The 26,983-nt window shown below is 44.9% G+C and overlaps 1 protein-coding gene across 1 annotated transcript in view; it reads right to left on the reverse strand.

The window, feature by feature from the left end:
- tacc2 (transforming, acidic coiled-coil containing protein 2) overlaps positions 1 to 26,983 on the reverse strand; it is a gene marked incomplete at its 5' end in the record, with an annotated part of 72,314 nt that overhangs the window by 17,673 nt on the left and 27,658 nt on the right. The window contains 12 exons of the mRNA XM_080740113.1: positions 2,125 to 2,217; positions 3,082 to 3,216; positions 4,905 to 5,058; positions 8,187 to 8,299; positions 8,887 to 8,936; positions 13,095 to 13,326; positions 14,134 to 14,182; positions 19,798 to 20,177; positions 21,055 to 21,438; positions 22,010 to 22,324; positions 23,870 to 24,315; positions 24,977 to 25,083. Of these exons, the coding sequence (XP_080596239.1) occupies positions 2,125 to 2,217; positions 3,082 to 3,216; positions 4,905 to 5,058; positions 8,187 to 8,299; positions 8,887 to 8,936; positions 13,095 to 13,326; positions 14,134 to 14,182; positions 19,798 to 20,177; positions 21,055 to 21,438; positions 22,010 to 22,324; positions 23,870 to 24,315; positions 24,977 to 25,083 (2,458 nt within the window). The remainder of the gene's footprint in view (positions 1 to 2,124; positions 2,218 to 3,081; positions 3,217 to 4,904; positions 5,059 to 8,186; positions 8,300 to 8,886; positions 8,937 to 13,094; positions 13,327 to 14,133; positions 14,183 to 19,797; positions 20,178 to 21,054; positions 21,439 to 22,009; positions 22,325 to 23,869; positions 24,316 to 24,976; positions 25,084 to 26,983) is intronic.

The following is a 26,983-nucleotide window of genomic DNA, read 5'->3' on the forward strand; positions in this document are numbered from 1 at the left end:
CAGAGCTGCTTAGTGGGGAGGTAGGGAGGGAGGGAGGGAGGGAGGGAGGAGGGGAGGGAGGGGAGGACATGGGGGGGGGGGGCAGTAAGCCATGTAGGAACGACCACAGCTTCACACTCACACACTCAGTATGGTGTGAGTAGAGGGAGGAGGACACAGGCAGGCTGAGACACGCTCATGCTATTCTATACTCACCACACCTGCACAGTGCACACACACGCACACACTTCATTATCATTCATTTATTCAAAATGCATAATCCTACTAACCTGACTCCACCAGATGGGGCGGTATTCAGTTCACAGGTTCACAATTGACCATATTCACACTGCGGTCATCTTGGATCACATGACCACATTGGGTGGCAACGCAAGCCAATCAGAAGCTGGCAAGACCCGCCCGTGGAAGCTTCTGATTGGCTGCATTGCCACCCCATGTGGTCATGTGATCCAAGATGGCCGCGGTGTGAATATGGTCCAAACGCGTCTGGCGTATACGCAAGGCTGTCCCTGTTCCGGTCTGGTTCCGGTCTCCCCCAAGCCCCCTGTGATTGGCTGAACCGGACGTAGGGAGCGCTCGGTTGTAGTCACTTGGACCGCGCGAGGTGCACCAAAACCCAATTATCATTGCGTTTATCGTGCGCTTGCCCAGGCCTTACGGCCTGGGCATAAATATAACGATTGCATTCACCACGGCTTCGCCCCACTCGCGTCTGCGGCGCTCGGGGGCGAAGAGCAGGACCAAGGTCCGCTGGCCTTCGCGCCGCTTGCAATGTCGTGGACAATAACTGAGCGTCGTGGACAATAACTGTGACATCTAACCATAAAACGAGCGCTCCCTTCATAGACAAGCTTGCGAATAGCTTCCTCGCGGTCAATACAGCCTCCATCTGGAGACCCACGTCCAGGTTCAAACCAATTAGCGGCGGCTAACAGGTGGGATCTTGGCGATAGTGGGTGTGACGCAATCGAGAAGCACCTGTTGGGACTATTCATCATGGCCACCACCACGAACAAGTCGTTACTGCTACTCTGTGACTGCAACAGAAAGAGAGAAGCCTCTTTCGCGGCATGGGAGAGACGCGCTGGGGGCGCGGGGGATGCAAGCCTCGCATAGGGCTGTCACAATTATTACATAATCGGCTAATCGTGATTATTTGACATTATCGCAATTATTTTGTCATAATCGTCATAATCGTGAATGTTGAAAAATGACAGAAATAGTGGAAATAGCAGATCTACAAGCTCACAACGCGTCGCATCGCGACGCGTTGTGAGCTTGTAGATCTGCTATTTCCACTATCAATGTTATTTTTTAAGTAGTACGTTGTCAAATATGTCAGTAATTTATTTGTGTATTTAGATTATGTGTCATATCTGCAATGTACAACTTCAAAGCCTAAAAGCCAAACAGAAATGTAATTATCAACGACAAAAACACAATTAAATTGTTAATCGCCAATTATTTGAGTGACAATTAATCGTCATGTAAAATGTCATATCGTGACAGCCCTAGCCTCGCATGAAAAACAGACACACGTTTAGTGTATACTTTCCTGCTGGCACAGCTAGTATGTTTTTTATGATAGAGTTTTATGTTTTTTTTTTTTTGTTTTTTTTCAGCTTTATTGTAATCATGTGTACTTTTTCTGTTAAGCACTTGTGCTTCATTTTCTGCCCTGCAAAGCGCTTTGAGCTGCATTTCATGTCATGAAAGGTGCTATACAAGCAAATAAAAAATAAAGTATGTCATGTAGACACGTCATTATTGGCTTGGAGTTAGCACGCCCGGTCACTGATAGACAGACGGTCCCATCCAATCACCTGCAAAGTAGCTTGAAAAAAAAGGGACGGACTTCTTCAGCGGTTGGGGTTGAGCGATCCCAGATGGATGCCGTATTCATTGTGAACTTAACTTGTGAACTCAACACCGCCACCATCTGGCAGAGTCAGGTGATAATCCTACATCATTCTGCACACACACACACACACACACACACACACACACACACACACACACACACACACACACACACACACACACACACACACACACACGTGCACGCACACACACACACACACACGTGCACGCACACCGCAGGTGCGGGCTGACTCAGCGCAGTACCTGGGGGCTTACAGTGGAGAGGGAGGGGCACTGAGAGATGTGATTGGCTACCTGCAGGGCCTCTATCCTCAGGGCCGCCAGAACCAGCTCCTCCTGGGCCGCGCACAGGGGGGGGGGGGTGAGGGGTTGGGGGGGAGGAGGTGGGGAGGGAGGGAGGTGGCGGCCCACGGATGAGAGAGCAAAGGAAGGGGAGACATACAGAAACCAAAGTTGAAGAGACACACACACACACCGAACGGCCTACTCGTTTTTGCCAACAAATCTGAGCACAACGGTGGGGGGCGCATGCGGGGGTGACGGAGGCGCGCCGTCTCAAGCGGACTTGAGCCACGTGAGACACCGCCGAGCGAGCCAAAGCGAGCGAGTCGCCACAACGAGCGCTGCGAGGTCCGCTTGAGCCGACCAGGGGGCCAGGATAGTAAATCTTCCCCCCCCCCCCCGACTTTCGGCCCCCACCGTTGTGCTCAGACTCGTTGGCAAACGCCAGGTCGCCAGCGAACGACTCTACTGTCTGCAGGTCACACACAAACAGACTGTGACAAACTGTGATCAAACTAAAAAAGGAGTGAAAGTGCAGACAGAGCCTGACAGACAAGAGGAAACAAACGTAGACTATTGAAAATATAGAATGAAAACCAACATAAGGCGACATCAGACACTCAGAGGGGGACCGTACCTATGTTCCATTGGCTCTATGTTCCCCACTTACCACCTAAACCTAACCTTAACCTCAGTCAAACTAACACTGGTGAATGCCAACCTGGTGAAATGCCAACCTGGTGAAATGCTAACCTGCCGACGCTGGTGAATGGGAACACAGAACCTTGGGAACATAGGGAGGACCCCCTCAGGGGCATTAAAGGGCTCTCTCCGACTCTGCTTGCAGAGGAGAAGGGCATACATGTGGGGGATGTGGGGGTGGGGGAGGCTCACGGCCAGTCTGTCTTGTCAACACACCTGCAGTTTGTGGGCGAAGGCGGTGGGGTTGGTCTCGGCCAGGTCTGAGTCCAGGTACTGCAGGGGGTCCTCTAACAGGGGCATGGTGGCCAGAGGTGGGGCTGGGGTGGGCTCCGTGAGGCCCTGGCAGGGGGGCTACAGGGTGGGTGGGGTGGGGTGGGGTGGGGGGGTTGTCGAGGGCAGGGAGGGGGGTCAGCAGGGCAAAGCAAGCGCCGGGTGGGTCAGTGTGGGAGTATAGTGGGGAGCTGAGCTGCTGAGTTCATTCATGTTGCCAACAGTGTGTGACTGACTGGATATCTACTGTAAGGTCCTTGCTAGTGACAAGGCTTTAATCCACTTAGGCCATCACTTTAGATTTGAACCACTTCAACCATTATTTTATGCTTTAAACTACAGAATGGGAGCCAAGGTTTCTAACATTTCTAGCTGTTGCTGGTGCCGCCGTTCACTTACGCTTTATTTTGAAGAGCCTCGGAAGCTTCGTGCGTGTGCACGTGAGTGTCTGCTTACGATTGAGGAAGATTTTGTTTACAAACGCTCGCGAAACTAAAATCCAAACCGGGGCCGACCATTGCGGTATAGTGTCGCCGTGAAAACAAGCAGATCTCTGCTTCCCTGGCGTTCTTTGCACCTTATTCATAGATAAAGCTGTTTTTATGTTTCAGCATAGAATTGGAGTCTATGCAGCATAGACGCTCCATTTTGCTTCTGTGCGAGTCACGTTATGACGTATGGACCAGGGTCTTTCACAGGGCACACGACATGCGCGCAGCTGCACGCTGCAAAGTTAACCCTTTGTCTCGTCTCTCAACGAGACAACTGAGTTTTGGCACAGCGACCTCCAGTGGCCTTGTCTCGTTACTGAACGAGTTTGGCCCCATGGGTGTTAACTATAAAAAAAAATAGCAGATATACAAGCTGCTTGTAGATCTGCTATCTTTGAAACATCTTTAACATTTTGTGCAAGTCTTTGAATATTTTTGACCCGATTCTATAAATGTCTTCTAAATCCTTCTTCTAAATCAGTGGTTCTTTAACTTTTTCATGTCAAGGACCCCTGAAATTTATTGTATTTGGCCGCGGACCCCCCATCTCAAAATATGTTGTTCCAGGGCAGGGACCACCCAGAAGCAAATATTTGAGATACAAATGTTTGCTTTTAAAAAAGATATATTCAAAGACTAAAGAATAGCAGATCTACAAGCTAGCAACACGGCGAGCTTGTATAGCTGCAGTTTTTTAATAGTTAAAGCATAAAATAATGGTTAAAGTGGTGAAAATCGAACGTAACAAAGATCCATTCCTGGTCTTAATGGCTTTAAGGATAAATAGAGTGATTAAATGAGTTAAATGTAGCATCACAGTGTTGAAAACAGTGTGGTGCTTTGTCTCCCCCTACTGTCAGAACAATGACATGGCATAAGAACTGGGAAATCAAAGAAATGCACTGTATGTTTGGTTACACTTTTTATGAGGCCCATGTCTATGAGTATATGCTATATAAATAAAGTTATTATAAGTACTCATAAATACCCATAATGCTTTATAACAATAACATATAAAGCATTTTATAATGACTTACACGACACGGTCAAGTATAATGATGCGTGTAACTATAATTATACAGTTACAAGAGGATAATGCATTATTATAAGTATATAATGCATCATAGACATGGGATCATAGACATGGGTTTCATATAAAGTGTCTCTGAACGTTTTCCTCTAATAATAATGGACAAGACAAGACGGTATAACAGTGGATCACATGATGATGATGATGATGGCAGTCAGAGGACCAGTAGGCAGTGCACTGTGACTCACCTGCTCGTCTCTCTCTGCGCTCTGCGTCCGGCTGAGCGCCTCGCTCTCCCTCTTCCTCCCCTTGTCCCCCGACGAGCCCTCTGGCCCGGGCCGAGAGGACAGCGGCGTCGTCTTCATCCCTGCCGTGATCTGGGCTTCCATCTCCTCAAAACTCCTACAGAGAGAGAGAGGGAGAGAGTGAGTGAGGAAGAGGGGGAGAGAGAGAGAGGGAGAGAGAGAGAGAGAAATTTGACACTTACATCATGCCTATGTGACAGGGACGTGCAGAGAATGTTAGAGAGGCAGGGGCTGGGATTTCCAAAAGGGCCTTTTGGTGAAAATATCGAAAATAGCAGACCTCCAAGCTCACAACGCCTTCGCGCTGCGACGTGTTGATGAGCTTAGAGGTCAGCTATTTCCAGTGCTTGATGATACCACACTGAGCTAAGCATAATCAAGTCAATTAGCCCTATTCACGGCCCGCCCACTTAGCATCTCCCTGGTGCTGAAGTCACGTTTTGAAGGGTAAAACTCTGCTAAAAGCCCATAGAGTTAACACAGAAATCGTAAATTGAATGCAATATCCGAATAGTAAAGTATAAAATACGGCTAGCATGATCAAGAACACAAGATAGTAAAAGGCACAAAGCATTATAATTTACTTTACCGTTCGAAATAATGATTTGTTGGCTTTAAGTCCAGCTATTTCTGTATTAATTTCCCCTTCAAAACTGACGTCAGCACCAGGAAGTTGCTGAGAGATTTGCTGAGTGGGCGGGCCGTGAATAGGGCTAATACTGGAGATGTGGTGTAACATCATGGATTTCTACACAAATAGGGCGATTCTTTCAACATAAGATGCTGTGTTCAAATTCAGGAGAGGCAATTCTCTTGAATGCTGCCTTCAGGTATGGCATGGAAAGAGGGCATTTGCATGTCTTTCACCCCAGTAAAAACGGCATTCCTGGTCTGGAGATGGCACTCTTTACAGACGGATTAAAGGACAGGGGCTCAACAAGCCCCCTTTGATGTCTATGTCTGCACATGCCTGCTATGTGATGGATAGCGGTGCTAATTGAGTGCCGGTGAAACGGCGGTCAAATGTAATTACGTGTGATTGTAACGTGTGAACTAGGCACAGCCTTGCACACAAGGTACATGCTGACCAGCACATTTTGTTCAATTACACTATCATAATTCTATTATTATTCTGCAGTGCAAATCATGGTTGTTGATGTTGTAGTATGGAACTCTGTTACTATTGACTACATGCATGGCGAAACAGTAGAACAGTAATAGACTGAAATGGGTCCGTCTGAAGTATTAGGCCTGTTATTGTCACTTGTGTATGTACGGTATGGTATGTGTGCTGTGCCCAGTATAGGCCATGCCAGCCAGAGCATATGAGCGGAGTGGAAAGATTAGATTCGAAACGCAAGTGAGACCAATTTTGGCTGAACGAACCACACTCACTTTGAGTCCCCCCCCCCCCTCTCAAATCTGGTGATTAATCATTAACCTACAAGATTTAATATCGTCCCTCTTATTAAACTAGACCAGGTCAACCTGGTTGTGCCAGACCCCCTGTCTGTCATCATCATTTATGACATCATGCCTTTTGTAGGCATGTCATCATCATGTCATCATCATATATACCCTTTATATAGAAAACCAGGACAGACAGACCGACATTTGCTTATGTAGGCCTACCCATTTCATGGGTCTGGCAAAAAGACAATGCCTACATAAAAAGGAAGCTTAGCTAGTGTCTTTTGCAACATAGTAGGCCTAGCTGTCCATCGAGGCTCTTTACAGTAAAGGGAACGCATTTGTGTAATTTGTGTTTTTCGGACAAGGAGCAGAACATTTGACTGAGCTTGTGCTTCCTTCAATCCACGAGGAGTCCAAGCCGCTTCTTTTCACCTGACAGGGGGGAGTTTCCCTGCTAGGATGTAGCGTGTGGAAGGAACACGTTAGTCCAACCAGTTCCTTTCCCCTCCATCAGGCGCCCGGGGAGAACATGCAAAAGACAATCGCCCCCCTTTCACCAAGTCCACCGGGGACTGCCCTTAAAGGGATATAACACTTTCAAAACTTTTTTATCGTCTAATCAGGCTTTTATGAACAGCCTGAACAGTTTTTAATTTACTTGATTCAATATTTAGATATTTGATGTAAATGTTACCAGGCCTCCTTCTCCAGGCCCTTTCCCCACACACACACATTGTAACTTCAAACTCCATTTTAACCATGATAGATTCATTAAAAACACCCATAATTTTTTCTGGTGACTCATATTACCCTCCTAATACGTGAGCAGACCGTGTTTTTTCAATATCTTTTTTCTTTTATTTTTAATAATTATTTTGGAAAATGGAAAACATTAAATACAATTATATTTTATTGAAAATAAATGAAAAAGGTTTTTGAAAAAACACGGCCTGCTCACGTATTAGGATGGTATTATGAGTCACCAGAAAAAATAATGGGTGTTTTTAATGAATCTATCATGGTTAAAATGGAGTTTGAAGTTACAATGTGTGTGTGTGGGGAGAGGCCCTGGAGGAGGAGGCCTGGTAACATTTACATCAAATATCTAAATATTGAATCAAGTAAATTAAAAACTGTTCATGCTGTTCATAAAAGCCTGATTAGACGAAAAAAAAGTTTTGAAAGTGTTATATCCCTTTAAGTCCTACATCTCATTAGTCCTAATTTGGTTAGGGTTAGGTTTTAGGGTTAGGTTTAGGCAGTAAGGAGGAAAGAACACGCCCTCAGCGCCCACGGTGGGAAGCAAACCCAGGACCCTCTAGCTGTGAGGCGACAGCGCAACCGACAGCTCCACCATGCCCCCTTGAGCACGAGTTTTAACCCATTACAGGAGCTAGGTTCATATGAATGTGAGCATGAGTTTAACCCATTACAGGGGGAGCTAGGTTCATATGAATGTGAGCATGAGTTTTAACCCATTACAGGGGGAGCTAGGTTCATATGAATGTGAGCATGAGTTTTAACCCATTACAGGGGGAGCTAGGTTCATATGAATGTGAGCATGAGTTTTAACCCATTACAGGGGGAGCTAGGTTCATATGAATGTGAGCATGAGTTTTAACCCATTACAGGGGGAGCTAGGTTCATATGAATGTGAGCATGAGTTTTAACCCATTACAGGGGGAGCTAGGTTCATATGAATGTGAGCATGAGTTTTAACCCATTACAGGGGGAGCTAGGCTCATATGACTGTGAGCATGAGTTCTTACCCGGTACAGGGGGAGCTGGGCTCAGATAAACAGGAGTTCTTACCCGGTATAGGGGGAGCTGGGCTCAGAGCCATGCGAGCAGGAGTTGTTGCTCAAGTTGTCGGGAGTCACCGAGTCCAGCTTCAGGTATAGAGAAGGCTTCTTCAACGACATGGGCTACAAGTCAGACAAAAACAAACAAGAGATGTAGATTAAAGATAGCAGTCAGGCACGTCAATAAAAATACTACTCTTGCGTATTAGTTCAAATCATTCTCATACCCCCCAAAAAACTAACAAACATGCCAAAAACGCACAGTTGAATGTACTACTGTCTGTACTACTGGGGAGAGTATTTTTTGCAGGTGGTTCAGTCCGAGTGTATCAAAGGGTGCGTTCGGAAATGCGCACCGGGTGTGTTAGAGGTAATCACCTGCGTCACGGTTACTGAGGCTGAGGTTAGGGTTAGGTTTAGGCATAAGGTTAGGTTTAGGCATAGTTTTACTGAGGTCAGGGTTAGGGTTAAGGTTAGGTTTAGGGGTTAGGGTTAGGCATAGTTTTACTGAGGTTACTGCACTCACTACACTGAGCACACTCCCAGTGCGCATTTCCAAACGCACCCTTTGATACACTCGGACTGAACGACCTGCAAAAAACACTCTCCCGCACTAATGTCTTCAGAATGGTCAAACTGTCAATTGTCAAAAAAAGTATAGAGGACTTGAGTGGTTAAAATCCAAGAACACGATAACCACAAATACTCACGGGTGTAGAGGAGCCAATCTTTTCCATGTACTCGATTTCATAGTCCGGCGCTGAGAGAGAGAGAGAGAGAGAGAGAGAGAGAGAGAGAGAGAGAGAGAGAGAGAGAGAGAAAGAGAGAGAGAGAGAGAGAGAGAGAGAGAGAGAGAGAAAGGATAAAAATGGCCCGTTAGACACAGAGGAGAGGACATGAGGGATCAGTGACCTCTGTACCAACAACAGGCTCAGTGCTGGTGGGACCAGACGCCCAGAGCCAGCGTGCTGTCAGTTATTTCCATCCATGACCCACATGCTTCCCAGCCAGACACAGCCTCTGGGAAGGGTGGCCCTTATGGGGGGGCAGTGGACAACTGGGCCAGTCCCAGTTCATTTCACCAGCGGAACCAAAAATCAATAGTGCAGCTAAATTAATAGTCTTGCATCGCTCTGCTTTCAAGCGTACCCCGGTATAGTCACATGAAGCTTTGATACATTTGACGCCTGCCCCCTTTGGCTTTAACACATATTACAGCTCGGCATGGGACGATAAACGATATTATCGTTTATCACGATAAAAAACATTCACGATAATCGTATCGTGGAGATTTAATTGATTGTGATATCGTCCTCTGTCATGCACTGGGATCAATTCACCTTTTATTTGCCAAGCTGCATATCCAGTTCCACTTAAACCTTCTATAATTGGTAAAAGGTACTAATATACGTACTTGATACGTACTCTCTAGGAAATGTCTTTGCCAAAAAATAGCCGATCTACAAGCTCACAATTCGTCATGTTGTGACGTATTGTGAGCTTGTAGATCGGCTATTTTTTGGCAAAATGTTCCGCCCCGGCATAATGGATTTTTATTATCGCAATAATATCGTGAATCCCAATTTATTTTGTCACAATAATGGTGATATGAAATGTTCATATCGTCCCATCCCTAATTACAGCAGTGTTGGAATCATTCTGACACAGTTTAGACAGCTTGGCTTTAGGCACTTTTTAACAGTGTTTAACCCATTTAGGCCTAGGGTTATTGACCGCTTTAAAAATTGAAAAATAGCAGATATACCAAGTGCCGCTCTGCGAGCTTGTAGATCTGCTATTTTTGAAAAATCATGATATAAGTCTTTGAATATATCTATTTAAAAGCGAACATTTGTAACTCAAATATTTGCTTCTGGGGGGTCCCTGGAACTAAATATTTTGAGATGGGGGTCCATGGCCAAATACATATCATTTTGGGGGTCCTTCACATGAAAAAGTTTGAGAACCACTGACATAGCAGTCTCTCAAGAACAGACTAACTGAGCTCCAGTTAAGTGAAAAGGACCTTTTCTTAGACGATGGCTGGCCAGATTGATGACATAGACACATAGGTTTTTCAAAAAATCTTAGAAGGATTCAAAAGACACTTATAGAATCGGGTCAAAATTCTAATTTTCACGATTTTTCAGGTGCCGCGCTGTGAGCTTGTATATCTGCTATTTTTCAATAGTTAAAGCATAAAATAATGATACACAAAATGTGTACCCGTTCTAAATGGGTTAAGGTGACACGTTGCACGGTAGCTTACTGTACATGCTGCTGCCAGAGCAAGTTAATGTTGTTTATTGCTGCAGTCACACGGGCGCTACAGTGATTCATGTGTTGCCTGTAATGTCCGTTACTGAGCACCAGGGGGCAAAATGACAGCTTAGGCATTTAAATGGCACAGAGAATTAAACAGGGGCATCTGTGGTGTGATTTGGTCCCCGAAGGTACCGGGAAAAAATAGGAAATGGTGCCAGCACACCACACACACAACCATACGTCTGGTGACATCTAGACTGGCGTGGCCAGACTGTTGCCTCCCACTATGTGCAACTGCTTCCCTCATACAGTCTGGAGAAACGGAAGCGGATGTGAAGCCTCTTTTCCGCTTCTATTTCGTTTTTTTACAGTCGCGGCATATTTATCCTAAAATAAATCAAAATCATCTAAGCATAATATAGCTTGTTGCTTACCAGAAATTATATTTTAAAATCTATTTTATCTTGAACTGAAATGCCAGCTTCCGTTACTCAGTTTAGGTTACATGTCTCCATTCCGACATGTCTCCTTTCCGTCATGTCTCCATTCCGACACTAACCCTATCCCTTACCCTAACCCTAACCTCTATGGAAGTGTTGCCACTCCGACAATAAGAAGTCAATGTCGGAATGGAAAGAGCCCCCCCCTCAGTTTACTCGTTTCAGGAGGTGTAGTTCCAGACTCGATATAGCAGATTGTGGAATAGTTGTCTGGCTATGTGAAGACTACTTGACATCTAAACTCAATGGGGCTAAAACCAAGTGGAAACTATTTGGAGACAGAGGCATGAGGTCAGTCCGTTGTCTCCCCTGGTTGGCAGAGGAAGTGTAGCGCCCAGGATTACATTAGACAATTGTCAGATTTGGCAATGTGTGAAAAATTGGTTATATAGTAAAAGGTAACTATTTGGATACTTAAAACATATGACAAGAGATCTTGGTTTGCAAGGTTACGGGAGAATATACAATGAATACACAGCACAGCAGAAAGTGCTTGTACGCCAATACCGTTGAATACACGCAAGCTTTTAAATTCATCTGACTCTTGTCTGCGTACGATTATATGCCTTGATCTAGGGATCATCACTATGCTGGCTTGTGGTGGACATTGGACTCAGTGTTATGGGGGTCCTCGCAAATAAAACATTTGAGAACCACTAGTACTAGTTGACTCCTATGACTAGTGTTAGAGTAAATTAAGTGTCATTCAAATTCTGAAGAAGACCTGGAGACTGACATTCAGTAATTGGGTCTTATGTTGAAAATAAGAACATTATAATTGGGGTGTAAAAATGAAAACGGCCACACATTTAGGCCAAGGCTACACAGAGCTGGATATTTGTGAATCTAGACATTTTTTGGTGCTGTTGGGGCTTGTAGCCACACGAAGCTGGATATTTTGGCAGTGAATCTGGATATTTTTCAATCCGGATAAATAAGTGGAGACACTGAAAAATATCCGCTTCACTGGATCTGTGTAGTCATGATACCCGGATATCTCTGAAGACTTTACTGTGTGTGTGCTTGTTAAACCTAGATATCTTTGTCGTGTGGACCTAGATATTTTTCTATGTGGATATCTGAAAAACCGGGATATATGAAATATCCAGCTCCGTGTGGACCTAGATATTTTTCTATGTGGATATCTGAAAAACCAGGATATATGAAATATCCAGCTCCGTGTAGCCATGGCCTTAGTCCATGTGAGGACATGTTGATGATCCCTGCCTTGATCTCATTGGTCAGACTTGGCTTGCTAACTAGGGATGGGACGATAGAAAACACTCACGATAATCGTATCGTGGAGATTTAATTTATCCTGAAATCGTCCTCCGTCACACACTGGGATCAATTCACCTTCTATTTGCCGAGCTTCATATTCGGTACCATTTAACCCATTTAGGCCTAGGATTATTGACTGCTTTAACTATTGAAAAATAGCAGATCTACAAGCTCACAGCGCAGCACTCGGTGCCTTGTAGATCTGCTATTTTAGAAAAATCATGATTTTTTTTTGCAAGTCTTTGAATATATCTACTTAAAAGCGAACATTTGTAACTCAAATATTTACTTCTGGGTGGCCCCTGGAACAACATGTTTTGAGATGGGGGTCCGTGGCCAAATACCTGTAATTTTGGGGGTCCTTGACATGAAAAAGTTTGAGAACCACTGATTCAGAGGAAGGATTTAGAAGTCGGGTCAAAGATCGGGTCAAAGATATTCAAAGACTTGCACTCGTTTTCACGACAAAATATTCACGACAAAAAATAGCAGATCTACAAGCTCGCAGCGCGGCACTCGGTGCCGCGCTGTGAGCTTGTATATCTGCTATTTTTCTAAAGTTAAAGCATAAAATAACGGTTAAAGTGGTTACAATCTAACGCGACTCGGGCGCATTCCAGGTATTTGAGAGTTAAAACCTCTATTGGCAAAAGGTACTTATAATATGTACTGTTTGTACTTGATAGTATTTTTTTTCACTCTACCAAATCTCTTTGCCAAAAATTGTGACGGGTTGTGAGCTTGTAGATCGGCTATTTTCTGGCAAATGTTCCGCCCCAGGATAATGGATGTTGGGGATATTTTGATTATCGCGATAATATCGTATCTTGCGTGATATGAAATTTTCATATCGTCCCAGCCCTACTCCTAACCTTGAGTCTCGTTGACGAAGGCGGTGAGGTCGCTGGGCTGGGGGAAGTCCTGCTCCTGCCCGTCCATTTCATGCCGCGCTGCCCACTTGTTGTTCCCGGTGGAGGACGCCAGCTTCTCCTCCGATGCCCACTTGTTGTGCCCGCTGGAGGAGGCCAGCTTCTCCTCGTCTGTGGCGTGGTCGTCGGATGTGGCATGGAGAGAGGAGGAGGCTTCGTCCGCGGCAGCGGGGTCCTGGTCGGGGAGGTTAAGGGGAAAGCGTTAAGCCTGGCTTTACAGGTATATATTTTTGCCAGTGTCCAGCGCCCAAAATAGCCAAATCTACAAGCTCACGACGTATTGCATCGCAACACACCTTGTAGATTGGCTATTTTGGGCACAAGACACTATTATACGTCTAAGTATACATATGACGTTTAGTTTAATCCAGAGTGAAAAAGAGAGACAGACAGAGAGAGAGAGAGAGAGAGAGAGAGAGAGAGAGAGAGAGAGAGAGAGAGAGAGAGAGAGAGAGAGAGAGAGAGAGAGAGAGAGAGAGATGAAACTCTTGTTATATATAATGTGATGTATAGCAGTGGTTCTAAAACCTTTTCATGTCAAGGATCCCCAAAATGACACTTATTAGCCCCACATGAAAATATATGCCAGGGACCCCCATATAAGAGAAGATTTTTACGGCTCTAGCAGTGATTCTCAAACATTTTAATTTCAAGGACCCCCAGTTTGACATGCATAAGGCTACAGACCCCCATTTAATGGCATTTATATCTCTGGGAACCCAATTTATATTGTAAAATCAACGTTAATTTAACTCTGAGAGTGTACAACCAAATTAACCCATTTGTACACTCTCTGAGTTACAGACCCATAAGGGTCCATCCACTTGGTTCCTAACTTATCATTTAGCTGGGGACCCCCTGGAACTCCCTCAAGGATCCCTGGGGGTCCCCGGCCCGGACCCCACTTTGAGCTGTTGAAGCTGAACTCCCTCCGCTGGGAGAACACAGCAGGGTCGTCATGGAAATGTAGAGAGTTATTCACCTGATCAGATGGTGACTTCTTAGGCGACCTTTTCACTCTGAAAGTGTTACTGAAACAAAGGCAAGAAAACAACAACAATGCACGGTCAAAATTCAAACTCTGTCACTCAAAACAAACAACCTACTAAAATAGGTTTGATATGTTAACCTACTAAAATAGGTTTGATGCGTTTTACATTTGGTATATCTGTTTCACTTCTCCAATGTCTGTATGTAAGTCAAAAATGTCAGCGATGATCTACTAATAGCAATAATGCATTGGCGTGAAATGATAACATTTGTTTAACTGAATACTCAGCTAATAAATGTACATTAACATTATACGTAAGTGTACTACTTACTGTACAGTGTGAGTAGATGAACTGCTAAATCTGGACCAGGTTAAAGGTCAACTCCGTACTAAATAACATCTATAGGCTCATTTTCCTACTGAGGCCATGACTACACAGAGCTGGATATTTCATATATCCAGGTTTTTCAGATATCCACATAGAAAAATATCTAGGTCCACACGACAAAGATATCTAGGTCTAACAAGCACGCACACAGTAAAGTCTTCAGAGATATCCGGGTTCCCTGTCTACACGGATCCAGTGAATCGGATATTTTTCAATCTCTCCACTTATTTATCCGGTTTCAAAAATATCCAGCTTCGCAGCCGAAATATCCAGCTCTGTGTGGCTGCAAGCCCCAACAGCACAAAAAAATGTCTAGCTTCAGAAATATCCAGCTCCGTGTAGCCATGGCCTTATATTGATCCAAAATGACTGTCCATGGGGTCTATTAGGCTGAAATGCCCCTGTTGTCCAGTTTCCCCAGCAGCTCTCATAGCATAGAGTGGAGCCCGTAAGCCTATCGCTTTGACACTATTTGTTTCGGTCAAAGACTATTGTGTTTTTCATGAATGTGTTTCTAGTTGTCATTACAAACACATCCATGCCTTGGTTGTCCCACAGTGACAGTCTCATAAATCATGTTTTGGGGTGAGCATTCGGCAATACTGCCAATCAAAGTGACTGTACTGGCCAATCACAGCGTGTATTTTCCAGGACTTGGCAAAACACATAACAGCATAACATCTGTTTAGCAGAGTGTGGTGGCTCGTGTGGGACAACGGTGGCATGGATGTGTACAATGACAACTAGTAACACATTGATAGTGATTGTGGCCTCGTGGTAGTGTGGTAGTGTTTACCATATTTGGTCAGAATTCAGGAGATTTTGGCATACTGGATGACATCATTGGCTGACGACCTGTAGACCTGCTTTGCAAGCTGGTAAAAATCACTTTTGATCGCAAAAAATAGTGTCAAAGCGATAGGCTTATGTGCTCCACTCTATGCTATGAGAGCTGCTGGGTTGTGCTGGGGAAACTGGACAACAGGGGCATTTCTACCTAATAGACCCCATGGACAGTCATTTGGGATCAATATAAGTAGGAAAATGAGCCAAGATGTTATTCAGTCTGGAGTTGTCCTTTAAGGGTTAGTTTTAATTTTTGAAGTTCAGTTTTAATTTAAAAGGAATGGCAGGAACAATTAGAGGTGGATGGAGCTCATGGATGGAGCTTTGCCGTTTTATCCTGAGCAAATACAATGTCAAATAGCATGAATGTAAGAATGTAAATATAAATGAATAGTGAAGAAAATGATCTTTATGATCTTTATCCAGCATTGTATTGCTGTAATGCTCATCGAGACGGATCCGGTTATACACACGGCTCAATGACTGATACGTCATCGATACAAAAAAAGTATGAATGGTGAAAAGAAATGATACATACACTAAACAATGATACAGATGATACAGAAACTGAACAATGATAGAAAAACATAAAAGGCATCGGAGAAGTCAAACGCTGAGGCAGATGAGCAGGACTGCAAAACCTGAGATATATCGTCGCTATTAGTCCATGGGCCATACGAGATGTCGGTATCGGAAAGGTGGCAAAGGTTATCATGCATTTTTGAAAAGCTCTATATCTGTAGATTATATTTTGGTATGATAACCCGTGCACTTAGATCAGGCAACACAGGGATGCTGACAGAACCCTCGCTAAAAACCCCAGGGCAAAAATCCACTCGTCCGAGACAGTTTGCCCTCCAGGCCCCCAAGCTGTGGAATAAACTCCCTGTCGCACTTAGAACAACGGACTCACTCGCTAGCTTTCGCTGTGGACTGAAGACTCACCTTTTCAGACTCCACCAAAACCCTCAGCACTACTGGAAATCAATGTCCATACATGAAGCTAGTTAGCATTTGTTTTTTAGGTTTTTAGAAACCTTTTTTATTGTTTTATTTTTCTTTACAGATTATACTGTTTTTCTAGATAGATATTCATTTGCATGTGTTATATTGCTGTTGATGTACTGACATTTGTTTATTATTGTGATATTTGATCTGCTTATTGTAAGTCGCTTTGGATTAAAAGCGTCTGCTAAATGCCTAAACTGTAAACTGTAAACTGAGACACAGCTGTGATGACTCATCCCTTTTCATCACTAAACCATAGTCTTGTGGGGCCGTTTTTTAGCCCAAGGAATGTCCTTTGTGCAAAACAGATGTTTGCAATGGATTCAGAATCATTAAAAACCCCTAGTTTGACCCCTCATATGCTACTTAAAGCAGATTATTTTTTTGCTTGTTTTCCCTGTAATGTAAAGTTAATGGGACACCAACTCTAGCGGCTGATAACACCAATTTAGCTGTGTCTCAGAAAGGGTTATCATACCAAAATATAATCTACAGATATAGAGCTTTTCAAAAATGCATGATAACCTTTGCCACCTTTCCGATACCGACATCTCGTATGGCCCATGGACTATATAGGGGGAGCGAGGTTTGTGTTAATTGAAAAGGGGAAGGAGAGCATTGAGGGCGACATGCCGTTATCAGAAGAAGCTGAATGTTGAAACAAGGGTTAAAAAGCATAGATGGTTGTGTTGCCCCTGTACTTACAACAGACAACAAAGAGAGGAGACAGCCTTGGACTTCCTGTGGCATAAATACATAAATACACAGACACAGGTGACAGAGAGACAGACGGACAGACACTGGCACAAGCAGACATGTACACCAGGTACAGTGACCTACAGACACACAAGGCACAGACCTACAGACACATCTCCATCCAATACATCCATACCAGTAAGACTCCCTAATCGGGAGATAAGCGACCGTCAGGTCGCAGCGTGATTTTAGGCCAAAATGTGTAGGAGCAGTGTCCAAAAATGTGTTTGAAAAAATCGGCCTGATGGTGGCGCTATATGGGACAGATCCATGTTGATGACATGAGTGTAGACATACTTACTATGTAGCGATTTGCGTGATTTTAGGGCGAAATTTGTAGGAGCAGTGTCCAAAAGTGTGTTTGAAAAAATTGGCCTGATGGTGGCGCTATATGGGACAGATCCATGTTGATGACATGAGTGTAGACATACTTACTATGTAGCGATTTGCGTGATTTTAGGGCGAAATTTGTAGGAGCAGTGTCCAAAAGTGTGTTTGAAAAAATTGGCCTGATGGTGGCGCTATATGGGACAGATCCATGTTGATGAGATGAGTGTACACATACTGTGTACCGATTTGCGTGATTTTAGGGCTAAATCTGTAGGAGTAGTGTCCAAAAATGTGTTTTAAAAAATCGGCCTGAAGGTGGCACTAAATGGGACAGATCCATGTTGAAGAGATGAGTGTAGACATACTGAGTACCGATTTGCGTGATTTTAGGGCAAAAATTGTAGGAGCAGTGTCCAAAAATGTGTTTTGCAAGAATCGGCCTCATGGTGGCGCTAGAAGAGTGGCATGTGAGAATTTTGGCATGGATCGGGGCAACGGTTGCGGAGATATGAGCAGGGCAAAAGTGTGACATGTGACGTGTGACAGACTGACAGACTGACGGACAGCTGGTCGAGGTTTTGACAGTAACTGCGACCTGACGGTCGCAACAAACATTGTAAAGAATGTGATTCTCCACCAAGGACCCCAAGGTTTGATGGTTTTGATTTTTATTTAGGCCATGGACCTCAAACGAACCAGTATTTTTTTTTTCCTAATCATTTATATCCCACCATTTTTGTAACCCTTTTTTCCACCCAATGTCAATCGTCTAATGTAATCCTGGGCACTACACTCCCTCTGCCAACCTGGGGAGAGCAATGGACTGACCGAATGCTTCCTTCCATGCATGAGGAGTCCAAGCCGCTTCTGTTCACTGATCTCTGTTTTTTTCACATGCTGGCCAGAGCTCTTAACAGTTCTACTGCCAGATTTATTATTTATTTATTGGGGCTGGTGCCAGCAAAAAGCAGCTTACCTTTGCGATGTTATAGAAAATTATCTATTGATTATTTGCAAACTATTTTTTTTTATAATGGACGCTCATATGTGTACTTTAGCCAAACTGGCGGCAAAGGGCAGCCTTATCTAAAGAATTAATGTGAATTGGGCCGCTCCGCTTGCCATCCATTCAGAGCATAGAAATGCATTTTCTAGATCAGATCCACAGAAAGTGATTTGGGATCGTTCCATTATTGCTATCGTGTGGTGGATTTTTGAGAGCAGCGTTACGGGAGATATTTTTTACTGTACACGGCGGCGCGACCCCTCATCAGCTTACAGTCATCAGACAAGGTAAAAAGAGCGAGCCGTATTGGCAACGAGCTGGGTTGAAAATTGGGGCGAACGGGAACGTCCGAAGCGGTAAAAGAGTTAATAGCTCCCTTTGATCTTCAAAGGGGTCGTGAACTGAGGTAATCTGATGGGCCATAAAAGTGTCAAGAGTTCGTTAGTGATCTCTCTTATCAATGAAAGCATCAAAGACAACGACCTGTTTGATGCCTGTCATAGAGTGGAGGGGGGAATGTGTTTGTATACACACAGACTCGCCTGATTGGCTGAACCACAGTTACTGGGGGGCTTTTCCCAGGCTTTTCTTTCTAGGCCTAGAATTATTGAATGCTTTAAACAGTGAGAAATAGCAGATATACAAGCTCACAGCGCGGCACCGAGTGCCGCGCTGCGAGCTTGTAGATCTGCTATTTTTAACGTTTGTAACTCAAATTTTGCTTCTGGGGGGGTCCCTGGAACTAAATATTTTGAGATGGGGGTCCGTAGCCAAACAAATATCATTGTGGGGGTCCTTCACATGAAAAGGTTTGAGAACCACTGACATAGTAGTCTCTCAAGAACAGACAAACTGAGGTCCATTTAAGTGAAAAGGACCTTTTCTTTGACGATGGCTAGCCAGATTGCTGTCATAGAAACATAGGTTTTTCAAAAAACCTTAGAAGGATTCAAAAGACACTTATAGAATCGGGTCAAAATTCTAATTTTCACAATTTTTCAAAAATAGCAGATCTACAAGCTGGCAGCGCGGCACTCGGTGCCGCGCTGTGAGCTTGTATATCTGCTATTTTTCAATAGTTAAAGCATAAAATAATGATATACAATAATGTGTACCTGTTCTAATGAATAAAATGCCTGGGTCCTGAAGCTAGACAAGACGGATACAACGGGTATTGCACAACTGGACATGGATGGTGACTGTTCTGCCCAACGGGCAACGGTCTGGGTTCTCTCCAACATTACTTGAGACTCCTACTTTCAATCCCTCATCGCACACCCCCCAGGCACAGGACTAGTGACAGATGAATGTACAAACACACCTTTTGATAGGAGTCTTTTTCTTCTTGGCCGGCTTGTTCTGATTGTGATCGCCCAGTTCGCCCACGTTGTCGTTGTCGTTCTCTCCGTCGTTGTCGTTGGCCGCCACCTCGAAAGACGCGGCGGGGGTGGCCTTCTGCGGGGGAGAGCTGCCCATCTTGTTGGAGGACTTGAAAGGGTCCACAGAGTCGTCGAAGGTGTCCGGGTCGAAGCCGTACGGAGCTCCCCGGGAGAGCTTGGGCGAGTTGGGGATGCCCTTCTTGGCGGAGAAGGGGTTGAAGTTGGGGTCTTCCCACTTGTCGGGGTCAAAGTTGTAGGAGACCTTGGGGGCGGGGATGGGGATGTCGTCCTCATTGCAGGGGGCGTTGTCCAGCTGCTCCGTCTGGTAGGGGTTCAACGATTAATCCATTAATCGCAATCGAAAGTTAAATTAGTTGCCAACTAATTCAGTAATCATAATCGAATCTGCTACTAATCGCTGGAATTTGTATTAATACTGAACCTCAAATCTAATTTTCAGTATAAGGTAATGGCTAAATAAGTAACCCGCACACTCTGCTCCAAATGAGCACTAGCTTGTCATCTGGTCAAATTTCACAGATGGACCAGATAAAGAGCAAGTGCTCCAAACGTTCATTTGGATGCAGAGTGTGCACTTTTCTTTTCGACTATGCTATTTTCCACCCAGCACCTTATTTAACTCATTTGCTGCCCCCTCCCGAGATTCCCGAGTTATTCACGTACCCTGCCGCTGCCACGCCCGAGTTTTTTTATTATTATTATTTTTTTCTTTTTACTTTTTTTTTACTGCTTTCTAGCTACTAGGCATGATCGCGATCGTGAAATTACATCTTTGACCCCCATACCAACCCCATCTTTTAAACATGGCAGCCATGTTTGTTAACATTTGAAGAAAACATAATGGCTGCCATCTCATGAATGCCTGAAAGGATTTCTAAGCGTTTTTTTTTTGTTTTTGTTTTGTTTGAAAGCTGTGAACAGTGTGCACACACGTGGTGCATGATCTATACAGGGCATGCATGATCCGTGCACTATGAATTACATGGAAGTCTATGGAGACTTGGGGCATCCTGGAACTTCAAAAAGATTTTTAAAATGCAGTGAATGAGTTAAGAGATGTGCGTATTTTTCTACTTTTTTAATGGCTAAATAAGTGCCATAATCCGATGAATCGCTCAATCGTTTAAATAATCCACAGATGAATCGATTATGAACATAATGGTTAGTTGCAGCCCTACCGTCTGCGCGGGCACCGAGGCCTTCTTCAGGCCCAGCCTGGGCTTCCTCAGGGGCATCTTGGTGCCAGGCTTCTTGCCCAGCTTCTTGGGGGGAGGAGGAGAGGCCTGGCGCGGCGCCTCGCCGCTCTCCTCAGAGTAGTCGAACTCCAGCCTCACTGGCTGGCGCTGGGAGGCGACGGCGGGCTGCTCCTCCGGGTCGTTCAGGGGGGGTTCTTTTACGAGGGCCGGGGGGTCGCGGCGGCGAGGTGGTGGTGGCTCAGCGGCGGGAGGGAGGGGCGGGGGGCTGTCCGGCGGTTCGGCCGCGGGTGCGCCCAGCGGAGCCTTACGGCCAAACAGGGGGGAGTTGGCGATCTTGCTCCCGCCGGTATTGAAAGGGTCGATGTCCTGGAAGTAGGGGTGTAACGATATAGTAACTGAATCGAAAAATCGATTTTAATTTGCAATGATCTACTATGTTGTTTGCAAAAGCAAAATATCGTACCGCTTTGGCTTTGTATCGTATCGTTTTAAAATGCCGTAATCGGTATCAAAATCGTTTTGCAATGCAAATAATTGATTGTATGGAAAGTGGAAACTAAGTATTTGTGCCTTGTATTTGGCAATTTTAAGAGGGAAAATGAAAAAGAGGGGTCTAATTACCATTCTATTCCATATAGCTACTCTTGGTCTATCGATAAATGTGTGTAATCTCTGTGTTCATGTCAAGGTGGGTTTGTCCATATGTGTTGAAATATAATGTCCATAATGTCTGGGAGAATCACAGCATTTACTTCCATAATGACAGACTTTTTACACATTTTATACAGATTTAATTTCTTAGTTACTATAACGATTTTAAATCATTGAATCGAATCGTATCGTATTGCCATGAATAAATCAATATCGTCCATGTATCGTATCGTTAACCATGTATTGTGATGCGTATCGCTGTTAAAATGTATTGTTACAGCCCTACCTGGAAGTTGTCGGGGTCCCAGCTGTAGGAGGCGCTGGGGGGGACAGGGGAGACGTCGTCTTCGGCCGGCGGGTTCTCCGGCGCGGGGGCTCCGGGGAGAGGGCTCTCCTCCTGGCAGTGGGGTAAGGCAGGAGGGGGGAGAGGGCTCTCCTCCTGGCAGCGGGGTAAGGCCGGAGGGGGGAGCTGGCTCTCTTCTTCTGGGCCGGCGTGACCGGTGGTGGTCTCCTCCGGGAGCGGAGGAGGGGTCTCCACGCGGGTCTTCCGGGTCCTGCGGAGGGTTCCCCCGGGACTGGGGGTGGATCTGTCCTCCTGTGCCTAGTGGTGGGCGATATGGTGATAAATATCGTTGAGATGATACTATGTCTCCAAGATATGCCTCAATCAATTCAAAGAACTTTATTTTCCTTTCGGAACTTTGTTTGTGCAGTGGTTAAAAACATACATTCACAAAACATAAAAACATAAATGTCACTATGATAAAAGCACTACTACATTTAAAAACTAGTTATTTAAAAAATGTATGTAAAAGATTGATATAGAAATTATATGTATGAATAAATAAGCAAGGTAAGTGACAATCTGCAAAACATATGTTCACTAGTGTCCATCAGGTTGGGGAGGGGGGGGGCAATCCAGACATGCTCCACCAGACCTAGGTGTTCAGCAGTCTGATGGAGGTGGGCACAAAGCTGTTTAAGCCCCTTTTTTTAAAGGCCGAGGCTCTGTATCGACGGCCTGAGGCCATTAAATTAAAATAGTTGTGGAGGGTGTGTGTATTATCCTCAACTATTTGAGGCCTTTTCAGAGATATTGTATATATCGTGAAACAATGAGGGAGCCTCGAATCCAGTTGAATTGTTAATACAGAGATTCATTGCAATCCATTTAAAACTGCATTTTGGTCTAAATCAGTAGTTCTCAAATTTTTAAAAGTCTCCCCTTAACTCTGACAGTGTACAAATGAAACCATTTGGTTTCATTTGTACACTGTCAGAGTTACATACTTGTAAGGGTCAATTTAGACCCCCATAAAGATCTTTTTCTTTTAGTTTTTGTTACCTTAACTCATTTCCCGCGATCCCCGTAGAAACCGGAGATTTCCCGCTGTACCTCTCTGCGATGCCCGAGGAGCCCGACGATTTAATTAGCTTTAATCATTATGAAACGATAAAAGTATGGTCGCTGTATATAGCCGTTTCGGAGACTTTAGGCCCGCCCCCTAACTGTATCCGGTCGTATTTCCTGTTTAGACCGGATCTAGGTTTCCATATCCGGTCTGAGAGCCCATCGCAGCTGCCGTCCCATAGGTTTGCGTTGTAAACAGAGGAAGGAGCTGCACGGCCATATCATCGTCTTTTTTCACGCATTTTTTTATTTATTTGATAGCCGTTTGATTCTTGTGCCCGCCTGGCATATGATCCGCGCACATATGGTCTGCTATGTGCGCGAACGTGCCCACGTGTTACCATAGCGCACAGCTGCTGTTTCCAACGTTTTCTTATGTAAATACTGGCGGATTCAGCAGGATACTGCCTGGCAACGGATTTGTCTATTCCAATGGATTTTTTTTTCTCGAAAGCTGTCATCTTGTCTACCGGTCTACTACATGAGTCGCGCACAGATCATGCACTATGCGTGCACGTGCACACGTTAAAAGGTAAGGACAATTTGGCAGCTGCTTACTACAGCTATGTTTAAAATGGCAGCAAAATTGTTAAAGGTGGTTGTACTGTTAAGTAACTTGAAAAATAACCATAAAAACCAACATGAAAAAGAATCATGATACGATCGTGTATCGTGATACCGCTTAGGAAAAATATTGTGATATTGTATTTTTCCATATATCACTCCCACTCCTACCTGTGCCTGCTGCAGGGGGCTGGTCGCCCGGGACCGGCTCTTCTTCTTCACCTCCGGGCTGGAGCCGGAGGAGGCCGGCCTGGCGCTCTCGGGGTTGGAGCTCTGCCTGGTGAGAGGCTTCTTCTTCACGGCTCCGGGACGGACCTTCTTGGGCCGGCGGAGGCTCCCTGTGGCGTTGCTGCCGTCGCCGGCGCCCACGCTGAAGGACTCGGAGTGCGGGCGGAAGTCTGCCGAGGACTCGTCTGCCTCTCCGGAAGCCTGGAAGCTCAGGGAGCGGGTCAGGCCGTGGAGCGGCGAGCCCGCTGGGAAGGCCTCGATGTTGTACTGGCCGCTGGCCGCGATGGGCTTGTCCTCATCGAAGACGATGGACAGAGAGCGGGTGAGCGGAGCGGCCGAGGAGGTCTCGTCAGAGGCGGGCTCACTGACCGACGGGTCTGCTGCTGCTCCTGAAACACATTGTAATGAGACGTAGAGATTTAAATGTAGGTTGAGATAAGACATTGTTATTATAGTTTTTTGTTTCAGTTTTCAGTTAGTTTCCAGAGTGGGTTTGCTAGTTACAGTTACATTTTTATTGTTATGTTTTAATTTAGTTTTGAATAGTTTCAGTATTAACTTCACTTTGTGAACGCAATTGACATACAGTCATGTACACATCCCAGGGAAGTTACTAAATGCACCAATGCACCAATGACTCATCATGCTTGTAGTCTAAAACCAAAGGCATTGTATAATTTAATTTCCCATTAGAAGGCAGTTGAAATGAATCTCTATGTGTTATATGGTATGGAATATCAGCCATTCTGACTTTGAATATTTAATTACACTAATGATTAAGGTATGAATCATTCAACCAAAAACCAGTAAAATAAAAACCTGCTACAGTACTATCCCCCAGAATCCCTGCCTTATGCAGTGGTGGTGCTGGGCTCAACAGAGGGACACGTGCAGTACGTCTCGTTTTCCACTAGAGGTCGCAATAAGCCCACCTTCCAAACTCCCTTAGCCTTTCAATCCTGCCTTAGCTGAAATCTGACAATGGGGAGAATGTGAGAATAGCACATCAGAGCCTAGCCGCAGCAACGTGGGATTCCATCATTAACATACCTGTGTGGTCAGACAGCAGCTGGTGGGCGGGGTCCTCTGTAGGGGAGGTGGCCTTCACCGGGGTGGTGGACTCGGGGGTCTCAAACGCTCCGTCAGAGTCCGAACTCCTGCGAGGAAACACAATGCGACACACCGAGTCAGCCCAGCTGTCAATCTCATGCAAATGACAGAAGTGCGATGTGGGGTCCATAATTATATGGATGACTTTTCATTGAGTGATTTAGTATTATTTTGCTTTATTTTTTCAGTTGTGTATGCGGTAGGTGGAGCGATGAAAAGTATTAATCACAAAAAAGAAGTGCGACCGTATCTTGATCAGTGATTCTGAAATATGTGAACTGAGGGGGGCAGAGACCTTTCTTTATGCAATCCATGATCACTGCACATTAATTAGTTTGAATATCTTATAGGCAAACATCTTCCAAATATATATATATAAAAAAAGGCTAAAGTAGCACATCTGCAATCTCACAACGCATTGCATGGACACGTTGTGAGAGCTTGTAGATCGTCTATTTTCGCCATTGGAATTGAATAAACGTAGTTTCCTAGAGAGACATTTTACTGTTTGCGTATAATATGACAGATTGGCATTACGCAGCGCGGCACAGTACAATATAATATGACATTATAATATGACAGATTGGCATTACGCAGCGCGGCACAGTGCACAGAACAATGAGCTGTTGTAGGTCCATTCATTACCACTCAACTCTACATCATTACTCATCCAAACAATGAAACAGAGCAGGTTCAATATTTGATGCCACCATTATTCTGAATATCTCCTCAAATCTGTTACTACATCAGCCTCTGTACACTGTACCATGATTAATTATGCTGATAATTGAAATTCCTATGTCTATATCCAGGGAATCCAAAGCCTCTCTGTCAGCATGTGCTCCTCCTGTATGTATGTATGTATGTGTCTGTGTGTCCCTAGTGAGATTATTGTGGCTGGAAATTACAGTAAAGCGCTGAATGTGCAGTGAGGAGACGGATAACGTTACGCCAGAGACATAGAGAGTCACTCTCTCACTCACCCTTCCAACCAATCCAACTGTCCTCGACCACTATAGAATCATATCTAAATACAGTATATCTCAGCCATGGAGTTACCAGAACGGACAAAGAGACAGATTTAGCAAAATATCTATCAATGATTGAAAATAATATCGATGAGCAACCGTCCAAAACAAGAAATTATCGCATGATCATTCTTGAAAATGATTCATGTTAAATATCGCCGTTGTCCGATGAAAACCTTGTATGTCCAAAACTGTTCGTTTTGCATTTATCATTTTAAACAGGATTTAAACTAGTGAAAACAGCCGATCTACAAGCAGTGCTTGTAGATCTGCTGTTTTCATTACTTTTGTGCGACAGCCTTGTATGATGAAGCTGAGCTTTACTTTGCGAAAGAACGTACAAATTTCAAACTTAGCGATACGAGGTTTCCACCCGACAACGACGATATATTCTGTACATGAACAACCACAGACTGAAGACTGATGCATTGACGCTACCAGCATGACGGCACTCAGCCCCAGCCTCCCATCGTCATCCTGTTCTCACCTCAGCCCCGAGAGCGTCTGCTCGCCCGCCGCCTTGAGCAGGATGTCGTGCCGCGTGCCCCAGGAGAGGCGGCGGAGCAGCCCCAGGGTGGGGTCCGAGCCCGGGCTGTCGCCCCCGGCCCCTCCCAGCAGCGAGTCCCAGCCCCAGCGGGCCCACTGCAGTGGGGACAGAGCCGGACGGAGCCAGCTCACTGCCATGGCCGCTGGCTGGCTGGCTGGCTGGCTCTCAGAAAAACGCAGCTAACTGTCTGAGACGCAGGTAAAACGCCCACCCCAAGACACCAAAACCACCACACTCTGCAACGTCAATCGCTTTCCCCCTTTGTTTCTTTATTTGCAGCTCACAATCGATGTCCCACGATCGCACCGCTCCGATCCAAGTATCTATCTGATCATATCAAAATCCGTCTCACACCTCCTCCCCAGGAGGGAA

Source organism: Nannobrachium achirus, assembly GCF_963921795.1.
Source record: "Nannobrachium achirus genome assembly, chromosome: 13".
Taxonomy (NCBI): Eukaryota; Metazoa; Chordata; class Actinopteri; order Myctophiformes; family Myctophidae; genus Nannobrachium; species Nannobrachium achirus.